At 39.2% G+C, this 13,907-nt stretch overlaps 1 protein-coding gene across 1 annotated transcript in view; it reads right to left on the bottom strand.

The window, feature by feature from the left end:
* Positions 1-13,907, bottom strand: part of ttc27 (tetratricopeptide repeat domain 27) — a 74,820-nt gene that overhangs the window by 40,728 nt on the left and 20,185 nt on the right. The window contains exons 5-7 of the mRNA XM_024264040.2: positions 10,671-10,773; positions 3,459-3,617; positions 3,246-3,379 (exon numbers count right to left, since the gene is read on the bottom strand). Of these exons, the coding sequence (XP_024119808.1) occupies positions 3,246-3,379; positions 3,459-3,617; positions 10,671-10,773 (396 nt within the window). The remainder of the gene's footprint in view (positions 1-3,245; positions 3,380-3,458; positions 3,618-10,670; positions 10,774-13,907) is intronic.

Below are 13,907 nucleotides of genomic sequence, written 5' to 3'. Positions count from 1 at the left end.
AAGAAAGTGGCTGTATTTCTCTTCTTTCAAACAACATTACATGCTTTGTATAGCCTATACAAAGTACCAAAAGGCAAGCAGGGAAAAAAACTAGCTGCTAGATGTCCTCCATTGTTGTTAGTTTCACCCTGGATCTGCGTGGAGCATTCTAAACTGGACCAGACCGTTCAGTGAAAACGAGGGTTTTGAGAGCTGCTCCACCTCTTTTCCAAGAGGATCATATTCTACGTTCACACTGGCTTCTGCAACACGTGCTCAAGTGACCACTTTGAATACAAAGTCTCTGTAAACACAAGTTAATGCACATTTTGAGTTTCTGTGTTTAAAAATCTTCTTGCATTCATGCATCGCTACTCAAGTTTTTAAGTCTTTTTTCGGGCTCTACATACAAAATGTGCGGTCACTGAATACTCCAGTTAAACCAGTTGAAGTTTGACCAATCAGGGACTTGGATTTGCTAGTGATCTACAGAAGTGCCAGACGACTGAAAATTGAATTTGAAGGAGAAATTAATCATTTTGGTTTGTGGCCGGCCGGCATTATATGACATCAAGCCTTTTATATATTGGAATTGGGCTGTGAAAGAAAAAACCTGGAGAAAGATTCCTGAGATTTGAACAGCTTTGACATTTGGCACCAGTCCTCTCCCAACTGTAGGTACATGTGCTAGTATTGGGTAGCAACAGTCCAGTCTGAAAACAGCACGCTAAAATTGCATTCAAGAACCTACATTTTTTTAAATCCAAAAAAACCCTCATAATTATCCCTGAAGATGACTTTTATTTGTTTAAAAAGAACATCTAGTCAGTCACTCTTGACCACATGTTGAAGTAAGTACACAAGACCATCGGAAAGTCTTCCCTGGGTCCGAGAGCCCAAAACTGCACTGTGACAATGGTCTTCAATAAAAAGTTGACTGACTCTTTACATTCTAAGCTTTTGTCTCACCACTGATGAAGACTTTTACCGTACCTCTTTCCATTAAGACATGAAGCCAGTGGGGTCTAGCTAATGACAATCTTTATTGAGCCCATTTAGTCCAATTCCTCCAGTAATAGAAGCATTAGCACTCTAAGCACAGAAAGGAGAGAATGGGAGCTGGACAGCAGCCATGAGACTCTGCTCTGTGGAAACACTCCAGCAAAGACGAGGAGGATTTAGAATCATAAAAAGATCTAATCAATGCTTCATTCCTGAGCTACTAAGAATCAACTTAGCAGAACATTATATGTGACTCATGTAAAATCAGATGATGAAAATCAAATCTATGAAGACCTTTTCTCTTGATGGGATTTATGACTTTTTGTCTTCAATATAGTGATGGACATATTTTTTTGCAGTTAACATCACAGACTGTTCTTAAGGTGCACTCATTAAATCAGAATAGTAACGGATTTCTGTGTTCATAGTGGAATAATGTACATCCTTAACAGTAAAAATGACCTTTGCTGTTAGGAGGACAAAAGTTCCAATGTTGTAGGATTCAGGTGTTGTTTAACTTTGAAATGATCTGCATATTGTGTGAACAGAGGATGAAGAGAATCCACAAAAATCTCTAAGATACATTAAAAAAGTAAAAACCAAGAAAAGGGATGGCACTGCCAAAGAATGAGCACCTGGTGTAACCAATGTGTCATGACAAAATTGTAGCCAAATAGACTTGGAGTTGTTGAAAAAGTGAAACCTCAATCAAGCAGGTCCCAGAAACAAGTTTAAATGTTTACTCCTGAATACAGAAAGAATACAACATTAAAGTCCAGTCAGTGTTTAAACATTCAGTAGTTATTGGTGTGTAGACCTCTTAAATGGTAAAAGGCATCTTTCAATGCATGAAGCGTTACGTTTCCTGAGTCGTGGGTCAAGTTGCTACATTTCCCAACTCACTAAGTAGAGTTACTGAGGATTACAGAAGACTTCTGATTTCTTTCTCACGTCCAGTGCTCATACTGAGAAACAATTAGCAGCACTTCACTCATAATCAACACTCAGGGGAAAGACACAGTGGTCACAAAGAAGGGAGTGACCAAGGCTGACATGAGCAGATAAACGTCTTCATCATAACTACCCTTACGAGTGGATACAACATTTTGGCGGGGAAAATGGGCAAATCTGTAGTGGGCACGCAGGAAGCTCACGCACAAACTTGAGATAGTAGACCACAAATGTATTTTTAAAACATTGGCACAAACGGACTGAGTTTCTATCAGGAAGTTCATTCTTGGACTTTCATCCAAACTCTTCTTGATCTTAGTTTGTTTTGCAGTGGGTAGCAAAAAAAAAAGCAGCTGTGGTTTTATAACGGGGATGGTCATATCACCATATCATCTTGTAGGCTACTGTAGCTGACGCACGTCGTTTTGTTTTAATTTTCATAGTTATTATGTTTGGTGAACTGGATGACTTTCATCATTACAACAAAATCTAAAAAATCTTTAGATGGGTGCTCTTGGTCTTAAGCATCACTATAAATGTGTTTTGGGTTTCAGGCCATAACATAACTGCATCATGTTATCTGACAGCTCAACATAATGGTGACACGACTGACAACGATGTAGATTAAGTTTTATACATTATAGATTTCTGGCAAAAGATAACATCCAGGGATGCACAATGCTACCTTTTTTTCTAAAATCCAATATTCTGACATTTTCAATCATGTGTTAGCCGACACTGATAATAGTAAAGCCATTTTTAAGCCTTCATTGATTGAAATTCAGCACCTCAAAAATCATCTTCAGTATAAACTAGAACTCAGTCAGCACCAAGCAAAATAAGGAAACACTTCAGTTCCTTATGCACCTAATTTTTCTCACTTAAGGCTCAGAATTCAAGTGAATAAACTGTCTGGCATTTGGAAACTGTTGTGAACGGCCAGCATACAAACCAGAATCAGATAGCGTAAATAATGCCAAGTGGAGGTGGTGAGAATGTTTATGGTGTGCAAAAAAAAAAAAAACAACTGTGAAAAGTAAATAAAGGTGCTGATTTAAAGTGTGTGTCTTCACTGTGCAAACAGACTGATAAACTAACAAGTCCTAACAACATGGCTGATTTTCTGGAGTCGGTTGTGAGTGCACTGAGCAGCTTCATGGTCATCTTGATCGATTCGTTAATGATCTTTTTATGCAGTTATCTGCTGACACTGTGCCAATATTATTGTGCATCCCTGTTATCAGCAGGAGGCTCAGTCTGGTAAATGAGACATCAAAACCTCACAGCTGAAGAAAGACAAGAAAACCTCATACCTTTGGCAGAAAGGCGAGCGGAGTGGGAGCGGTCTCATCACCCGTCTGATCTGGATCGTCCTGATTCTTTGTGACCTCCAGAATGAGCTGAGCCAGGAACTTCTGTTGGAAACGAGTTCGTTTCCCAAGAGCCCCTAAATCATGTTCAAACAATGCTTCGGCATGAATAACATAAGACGGAAATCCAGAGGAGTTACAGTACGTGTTACTGACCTGTCATGTTGGTGCTGAGTCCAGAGAGCTCCTGGGCTTTCCTGATGTGCTCCTTGGCTGGTTGGTACTCGTAGTAGGTCAGACTGAGGTAGGCACATTCCAGGTGGAGCTGGAGAGTAAGATTCCTCTGAGCAGACAGCAGAGACTGATGTTTGAACACTGGGAAAAGAACAAAATGTAGAACTGATCTCTACTTTTGTCTTCAAGGAACGGCAATTAAATCAATCTGGTGTCAAAGTATTTTTACTAGAGCTGTCAGGCGATTAAATTTTTTAATCGCGATTAATCGCATTTGTCCCGAGTTAACTCGCGATTAATCGCAAATTGATATGTGGCCTTTTTTTAAGGAAAAAAATATGGAATTTAAGTTTAACAGTTTAACAATTTAACAGTTTTACATTAATTATGAAAACAAGAATGGCAAAACTAATAGTTTTAATCAGAAATACTTTATTTTGTAACATTGTATTGAGATAAACTTTCTTAACAATAAAAGGCTGTAACATAAAATGCCTAACAAAAGCCCAAGTGCAAGTGAAGGGCATTTTAAATTCAAAACTTCAATCAACATTAAGTAAAATAAAATACAAAACACAAAAAATAAAATATAAAACATCAAAAATAAAATTTCCATAACACTTTCATGTTCATTTTTTGTCAGGACCAAATCTTTTCCTCCTCTGCTGAACTACAGTAATAAATGAAATAGAGATTTATCATTTCCAATTAACTTTTGTTTTTTAAAACATTAAAGACTGAGAAAAGCGGGATACACTGTGGATAGTTTGACAGTCTGTTACTGCCGCCGCGTTCTCTGGCTGCAGCTCGATGCAGCGACGTGTCCAGCGGAGCTCACGCCATGAATATGCCGGCAGACAGACCGCTATGCTGGGGCTGGATCACGCTTAAACCTCCAGAACATTTAAAACGTCCCCCGGTGCGCTTGCTGTTCGGAACGTCGGGGGTCCGCAGCTCTCGGGACGCGGCGCCAACAGACGTGGTACTGGACGCGAACCGGAGCCGGGTTAGGGTGCAGGAGCTCTCCAGGTCCTAGCGCCGGCCGGTTTTAGCTCGCAGCTCGTTGGTTGGAGACCCGCCCGTGATCGAGTGAGAGCAGCCGGTGAGTTAAAGGGGGGACGCCCGCGCGCGCGGTATGGAAAGGAACGTATGAGAAACATCCGCGATTAATGCGTCAAAAAAATTGTCGGCGTCAAGCATATGTCAGATTAACGCGTTTTTAACGCGACAAATCTGACAGCCCTAATTTTTACTGAACATGTATTTGTCAAAGACATTCAAAAGTATGATGCTCCTCTATAAGTCGAACTTTTAGAGTTACTTATAGAAAATAAGCAAAATCACAAGAACAGATCAAGCCTGAGATGAAGGCTAATGAAATATATTCAAGAGAAATGACAGGATGAAGTGTCTCAAACTAGTCTCAAACTGGTCTTAATTTAGTCTCCACAAGTCAGAAAATGTGTGGAATTGTTAGTTCAGAAGAAAATTGGCAAACTGAATAAGGTAAAACAGCACATTTCAAATAAAACTGCAACATTTAACATTGTTCCAAAGTTCAGTTTTAAAAACTGGCACACGTTGTTGATGTCCATTGATCTACTGGCTTGAAAGCAGTGCTGAAACAAGTGAGAAAATGTTTGCTGTCCATCTGAAAATATAATATTTATTGAAAACTAAGTCTGCAGAAGAAAATGCGGCAACACCTTCCAGATAAATAAATAAAATCAAATCTCCAAGACAGGCTCAAATGTCGAAAAGCAGGAGGTTGTCTCTCATCTGAAAGACAACTTTTCAGAAGTTCTTTGCCGAGATGGATGGGTTTATGGTTTTACTTATGGAATTTCATAAGTATTGGAATATTGAAAATATGCCTTCTCTATTAGGAGTCTGATTTGACATTTTAAACATCTTTTTGAACCTCAGAAAATAAATCATTCTGTGCTTCTTGGTGTGGATATTTGTGAGTTATAACACCTTTCTCTCATAATACTTGGCATTTTTTGGCCTTCACCATGTCAATTTCTTCATTTCTTGTTATGTCGGTCTTGCTTTTCCTTTGCTTCCCCTAGTGGCAGAATTGCACATTTTTTGTAATTTCTTCAAAGAACCATAACTTGCCACAGGAATGGGCGAGAAACTTGCTTTTTTTTTTAACATCCCCATATTTTTTTCTCTTCATGACTGGGTCGGATTAAACCATTAGGGGGCCGGATACGGCCCGCAGGCCGTATGTTCGACACCCCTGTGTAATAATGAACGCCACAGCAGAAATGTTTTAAAGTTGTTGTACAAGAAGCATGTAAACACAGAGATATTGGACTGAAGAGGCAGTAAATGTTCAGGAGTGATGCTGGAGATATAAAGGCAAACTGCTCCACTAAAAGTTCCAGTTTAACTAGAATTTTAAATGGTCCTTAATTAAGTCTATAGGCAGGACTACATATTTCTTCATTTCAGGACAAGATCTTTTTTTTTTTGGTTTTAAAGTAAGGAAAGTCCTCATTTTGTGGTGTTATCGGAATTATGTCTTTGACTTGATCAGCAAGAACTCTTATCCAAATCCTCCAGTTGGCTTTTAGGCAGACTGACTTGTTTGAAAAAGGTTTTCAAAGTCTTTCCAGCCTCGGTCTTAAGACCTTGGAGCGATGGGTGAAAGACAAACTGAGGGAGGATGAAATGGAAGGAGGAGGAGAGCAGCGACTGTTGTCTCATCTTCTAAGCTGCCCGTTTCCTCCTCCCTCTGTCCCTCTGATCTGATTATTAATTCAGCTCTGTCACAGAGACGGAGCGCTCGTGCTCGGCCGAGAGCGGCGGGGGAAACAAAGCTGAGAGGACGTGTAAAATTCATGATGGGAAATCATACGCTGTCATCCCTGTTCAACATTCATGAAGTGAAGCCACCGATGATGGCACCCAGAGCCAGCAACTAGACAGGACTTTTTTATATTCATTAAAGAGAAAATGTACGAGTTCAGAAAAGCCTTCGGGTGCAGCAGGAGAACTGCAGAGTTTCCATTCCAAGGCGCAAAGATACTGAATGTGAACTTGCAAAGAATAAAGCTGCTCCTAAATCTTGAGGGAAAGCCTTGGAACTTGTTTTATTAAATTACATTCATAAATTAGAAATTCCACCTGAATCAAGCAAGTAGGCACAAAAACGTCTTTTGCATCCACCAAATACTTTCACATGTGAACATGGGGGGCATTCAAGGTAAAAGTCTGTTTGCTAATGGAAAAACTAAGAGCTGGAAGAGACAACAAGGGAACTGATTCAGCCAAGGGGAAACTTTAACTCTAAATCCGCTAAACTGTGACTATTAAGGACAAGTTGTACAAAAGTTGGACAGAAGTTTCTAAAGTGTCTTGTGATACTACGTTCACACACTGGAAATGCAGGTTTGAGCGACCGCTTCCAATGAAAAGTTTACGTAAGTGCACATATATATGTATTTTGGGCTTCTGCGTTCAAAAGCCTCGCATTCACGTGGAGAGTTAAACCAGATCAAACTCTGACCAATCAGGTACTCAGATGTGGTAGTGACGTATGGATGACTTCCTTTTTAATTCATTAAAGTTCAAACCATTTTTTAATTGGAGGATAAATTAATAATTTTACTTGGTGTAAAGAGCCGGTCCCACTGACTTTCACTGCCATATCACGGCTGGAGCACGGAAAAAATGTCATCCCAGTGGTACAGACGCAGTGGACTGGTAGTACAACGGTCGTATATGGCTGCCTTTACACGCGGAAAAAAAATTTGAACTGCATAAAAATTTAGACCACAATTTAGACCGCGTGTGGTACCTGTGGTACCAGTGGTACAGTCGTGCAATGGCCATGAAAGAGCAGTGCCAGTCTGCGATTGGGCTATGAAGCGAACGTCGGCACACGCGCATGGACGCCAAAATTTTGCATTCGTGCACAGCTGTAGCACAGCCGTTCCACTGTCAGTCTGTCAGCGTCTGTTTATTGATTTTGTTGCGTTCATTCCACGTTCTATACACATATGACCACATTCGTACCACTGATGTTTCACTGCCTAGCCACTCCTGCTTCACCGCTAATCGCGTGCCTCGGATCCATACAAAAAGCCGTCAATTGGAACCTAGATTTCATGGGGTATACATGAATCCCCAGCGCAGGGATATCCTCATTTTTATGCTACAAGACCAAGAAAATCGTCTAGTACAACTCCATCATGCCCTTGCCCAGAGAAGAAGACAAAGACACCTTGGGCATGGCCTTCCTGAGAGCCTTCTTCTTTTGTGAGCCCTTCTTCTTAGGCATCATAAAATGCAATAAATCTAAATAAAAGCAAACTAAATGCAAAATCCAATAATGTTGAGTGAAGTTGTTGTCTTGAAATCCAGAGACCAAGTACGAGAATCGACCCGCGGTTTCCGCTTTGAGAGGCGAGGAGTTGGCGTACTACAGACGACGACGAGCCGTTCTTACTCTTGATAGGCAGGAGGCAGGAGTGGCGTTTTGCGTCCGCGCTAAGCTGTGATTAGGCAGTGGAACAGCTGCGATTAGACGCGACGGAGCAGTGGTAACTTGGCGCCAAAATAATGCGTGTGCGCTCGTGTGAACACCTTGTTGGTGTTACCTGTGGGAGGACACTCTTACATGCAATTAAGCAATCCTCTGCCAGTGGAGTGGACTATGGCGCCTGTATCACTGCTATTCCACAAACATACATTTATCAATCAATTTTGACCAAAAGTTAAAGCGTGTCAGAACTAATAAATAGATCATGTGGAACCAGCGATCTGTCCGTTTGTGAGCTCTAGGTGGAATGTGATTGCCAGTGACCTTATATTTCTTCAAAATACTTGCTCCATCAGCTTATCTCTTCTAATCAAGCTGCTTCTTGATTGTAGATTGGTTCATCCCAGTCTTGCTTAATGTACAGTCTTGTTCCTGGTGTCCTTCAAGAGCTCTTTGGTCATGGTACAGTGGTTGCAGTCTGAATGTTTAAGGATGGGTGTCTTTTACAAAGATGACCGTTTAAACAGGTGACATTAATACAGGTAACATGTTAAGGACAGAAGAGTTTCTTAAAGAAAAAATTAACAGGTCTGTGGGAGACACAATTCTTGTTTTTAAATAGGAGACAGACACTAATTTTTGTACCATAATCCAAATAAATTCTTTATAAATCAAACTGATTTCCCCAATTATTTTTAGAGGAAAACCAGAATATGCAATAGTCTCAGCCATAGTCCAAAATGAGAAACGGGTTTGACACCTGACAGAAAAAAAAAAAAAAAAAACACTGATAGAAATGTGTTCTGGTGTTGTGTGTTACTGCATAAAAACAGTCATCTTTAAGTGTATGAATTAAAAAACATTAAAACAACTACTTGTGTTTTTATTTATTGTCTTGATTTTTCTTTAAGCTATGCAGGATTACTTTTGAAATATGTTCTGGTTTTAAGGTGCTACTGCTCATTTTGACAAATACAAATGGTCATTGACTAGGAATGTTTGCAGCCTGCTGGCATCTCCTGGGTCTGTGTGCGTCGTTCCAGTCAGGATGTCACAATACGACAAACCGTTGGACTGATTCCTACGGCCAGTCGATCTGAACAACTTGAAACCCTTACAAATTTAAAAAGAGCCTCATGAGTTTGTATGTCTAATTAAAGTAGACCTCGACTGCGGCAAAAAATGAAATTCAACAACTGTGACGGCTAAAAATAAGCAACAACAAGCTCTGACTAACAACGGTTAATTAAAGCTGTCCAACTGCTAATGAACACTGTGATTAAAAGAGCTGAGGGAACCCTTTCTGTAGCCGAACTCCAACGCAGCAGCAGCTCAGAAAACCCATCTGCATGCTTCCCACACCTCCTCTCTCAAGTCATTGATAACAGGCTGTGTGGCCGACTGCTCCTCCGGAATATGATCAGCCTGTTTTGTACCCAGCAGCCTCTGTTCACTCTTCACAGTCTGTTAACCGTCAAACAACAGACGGCGGCCAAACAAACCCTCTCCGCCCAAAACAAGAGAAAGCTACAGGGCTTTCTGAGACTCTTTCTGCATAAAACAACTGAAAGGAGACGGTGACGGAGCTGCTACGTGACAAGACTTCCTGCTCAGCCATAAGCTGGTTGTCACATGACTTCAGCATCTCTCTCTGTAGTGTCTCATGACCAGAGTTCCTCACAGAAGATCAGGACCATAGTTAGAAAAGTTCAATCAAACAGAAAGGGCACTTTCCTTTCACTTCGGATTGACTTTTGGTTTTAATGGGTTTTTTTTTTTTGTTTTGTTTTTTGAAGGACTCCCCCCAAAAAAGCAGGGGGGACAAGATGCTGACTTACATCAGCGACCAGAAGCAGAAATTATTCAACTTGCCCCGACCCTAACCCAAAAGTGTTGAGAATTGATACGAAAACTTTTATTAAAGCTTAAAACTGTGAGAAATTGGGGTCGCCAGTTAAAATAACGTTTTTGTTTTTAGTGACACTTCCGGTTCTGGACGTTGATGTGTGCATCAGGGACCTCTTGGAAAAAAAACTTTAAAACGGCTAAACTAGTAATTTTAGGCAATTTTCCATTTAGTTTTTAAACCAACTGCAGGCATCATGTCAGGATTTAGTTTGTAATGGATTTTTTCTGTTTTTTCAATTTGATTTTTTAAAATAAAAGAAACATAATTACAACCAACCATTGACTGCGTAAGAGAACTGGACCAAGTGAGGGTGGAATGGCCCATGGAGTATGGCTTACTTCCGGTTCCAACCAAATGAATTCAGGCACCACTTTTTCCCAGTACAGACACCGCCATGTTGGAGCCAGAAATGATCAGTAAACAGTGATTGGTCCGTGTTAGTCTGAGTCAACGGCTGTTTATTTCTCTATAGAAGTCTATAGGGTTTTGGTTTCTTAGAACCAGAGGGTACTTCCAGCTTGAAATCCCAGTGTGGAGGGGCCACTCAGTCCAGGTCTCATATATAATCAATGCAATCAACAAAAAAGAAAAAAAAAAAAAAAAAAATCACATGATGAGAATTATGTGCCAACAGGCAGCTAATCAAACTTTCTGTAACAGATCTTAACATGGTGGATTAAATTTGATAAAAAGATGATTCACTGAGGAGAAAAAAAAGTACTTTAATCTGCTAAAATTCTAGTCAGTGACCTAGTTCTGCAGCGGGTCAGAACCATGAAGTATGTTCACAAACCTTTCTCCATGCAGCTGTGGGCCAGGTCCAGGAGCTGTGGGGAACGTGCTTCCAGGATTTGCTGGTGGAGGTTGATGTAGCGAAGCGTCCACCAGGGCAGCAACTACAGAGGAAAGAAGACAAAATGTTTTTCAAAACTGGAGAAATTGTTTAAAATAACTTTTTCTGGCAGCAGGCTGTGGCTGTAATGCCGATCCTGTTGTTCGGTGCTCCACATGTTTGTTTACCAGTGTGGTTTCTCTAATCTGGTAGGATCGAGTAACTCTGACGTTAGGGCAGATTTTGTATGTGAAAAACAACAGAACTGAGTCATCATCCACGACAAAAAGCAAACGAGCTACAGAGGACATCGAGGGGAAAGAACCAAGAGTAATTTGAAACCTAAAGCTCAATCATCACCAAACAAGCGAATTCTCTACAGAAGAAAATAGAAATTTAAGACACAGTATGAAGCTTTAAATATAGTCATAATATATAATCACATTAATCCCTCCTACATTGAGCTTTTAACATCCCTTTTTACAATGCAAACATGTTTGCTATTATTCTTCATATAAGAGCAGCTAATCGCAGAGAATTCTTGAAAAGCAGATCAGACAAAAGGAAAAAAGGAAAATAACAACTAGGGCAACCTAAAATACAATCTCTTGTTGCAAATGAAAAAAAATGTATTCTATTCTTTAATTTACCATCATGTCAGCAGATGTGCATAGATGTATATGTAAGTTTGAATAAATCTAGTGCTCCAGTTCTTTAAGTGAAATATGAGCTCATTTCATGCTATCAGTATGTTTTATTCCACGCTGAGACAATTGATAGAAGACCTAATGATATATAGATATGGAAACAAAGGCACTAAATTTACGATGTATACGATTATATTGTAATATAATGGTTTATCAACAGACAGAGATTCAAGTGTTTAGTCTATGTGATCACTCTGAATGAAACAGATGTCTGTGCATGATGACAAATTCTGTTAGAGAAAAACTGAAGTGAAGATTAAATATAAGCAAAAAAATAATAGTAAACGGAATTAAGGCAGTCACATTTGACAAAAAAAATAATTTGACCAAAAATAATTGCTATTTCTAAATGAATATTTATAAATGAATAATTTTTTTAAAAGTCTATTTTTTTTTTCAAATAAGACCAAAAAATCTTTAATAAAAATCACACAAAACAACCTTTTCTTTTTTTTTTTTTAAACAATCTCGAGTTAGAATTTAACTTTTCAACATATAATGTCAATTTTTGTTTTAAATTGACTGTTATTTTATTTTTCATGTTTTGGAGTTGCTCTGTATGGTAAAAATTTGAGTTTTATATCAAAATAAAGAACAATTTAAAAAGAAACTTCATCATGGCTGATTTGTGCAATACATATAACTGCATTTTAGTAAATCTTAAAAAAAAAAAAACGCCTTTGTTTTGAAATGTATTTGATGTCCTACAGCTGTTAGTTGAAAATTACTTTCAAAAAAATTCAAAACTTTTTTTAAACCAAAAAAATAATTTTTTGTAAAAAAATGCCTGTATGACAAATAAATACAAACAATAGAGAGAAAACAAATATTCATTTTAACAACATTTTTTAATTCTGCAGGATATTTTACATTGAGCTCGGTTGAGACATATTTTAACAGGTCAAGATTTGTTTGATATATTAATTAACAGAGATTACCTAAGTATATATGAGTCCAATTTACACACAGTTCTGCTCACAGCTTTTAGGTCAAAAACTGTTTTTTTTAATTATTATTATTTAAGCGATAAAACAAGTAAATCTCTTAAAAATTCTTCAATAAAATGTTTTTTTTACTTCCATTGTAAAATTGACCTTAAAATCCATTGAAGCTCGTTTAACAATTTTTTTTTTCTCAGAATACAATTATCATTGTGCATAGAAAGTCACCTGCAGGTGACTGAGCTCACAAAAGGACAAAGATGAGGAGCCTTCAGCACAAACCAGCATCTGCAGACTGGAGCTCAGTGCTGACAGGCACAAAAAACGGCAACTCCTTTCCTTTCTGCACCTGACAACAACAAACAGTGAAAGAGAAGAACGTGGACGTCTCTGAACCATTACGAGCAAATCTACAACCCCCCCTCCATGACCAGCCTCTGTGGTGCCCTGCACTCTGAGAGGGGGAAGCGAACCATCTGAAAATCTTATTTGTGTTCCAGCTAGGATATCTGCTCCTGCATTTTCAATGCAAGAGGTCTGCGACCTCTGTTCCGCGGCTGCATGAAGACTTAAGTGTCTGTCTGACTGAATCAGTATCCGCCTCCTTCCGTGCACACACGGCTTAATCAGGCGTGTTCGCCGTGTCAGAACACAGCACCGGACCTCCTCTGCAAGAGCTGCCTGCGTGCACACCATCCCGACAAGTCTTTTTCCTGCTTCCTGCTGAGAAACACTACTGACAGCTAATTTCATTTAAGCTCCAAATCAAAGATGCTTAATTCTGAACCAGAAAACCAGATTAAAGCTGAGTTTTAGTATTTTTTACCTCTTCTCCTTCAGTTCACTCAAAAGAGAGAAGTCAAAGAAGTTACAAGACTAAACATTCCCACACACTGGTAACAGCCTGATGAGGTGTTCTCTGCACAACACTTCAAAGACTAAGAAGAAAGAAGAGTATCACAAGTAGGCCAGCAGGTTATGGGAATAAGCAAATCTAGGTTTCCGAATCAGATTTCTGTCAGAACCGGCTAAAAATAGAGAACCAGGTCCATCCCTTCTAAAATGGTTCATGAGGGAGATGGGAGATGACCCCACCTTTATACTGATGTGTGATCCGTCCCATGACAAAGATGGACAAAGCTGGACAAGATCTTATGTCTGGCATGGAAGATAAAAATCCATGAAAAATAAAAAGTTCAGTGCGCTGTCTTGTTATGTAAACATGCCTAGGATAGCACAAGGGTTTAAACATTCCTCTTTGGGAAGGCATATTGCCAAGCTAGCAAGTAATTAGAGAATATGTAACTTATTGATACCCTAACCTCACCTATTGTAAAGACGTTCGGGGGAATAATTATAATAGTCATTACATCCATTATACATATTTCTCTGTAGAACTTAACAGAGGGAAGGTTGTCGTGTGAACTGAACCAGGGTGACCCATTCCCACTACCGCTGTGGCTTATGTGGGCTTAGATTAATGGTGATATGCTAAAAAAATATATAGATTTTATATTTTTATTATTGTTACCATCTGCTATACGTGCCAT

This window comes from Oryzias melastigma, linkage group LG15, assembly GCF_002922805.2.
Source record: "Oryzias melastigma strain HK-1 linkage group LG15, ASM292280v2, whole genome shotgun sequence".
Lineage (NCBI taxonomy): Eukaryota > Metazoa > Chordata > Actinopteri > Beloniformes > Adrianichthyidae > Oryzias > Oryzias melastigma.
Note: the sequence above shows the minus strand (reverse complement) of the source record. Positions and strands in the feature narration are given on the sequence as shown.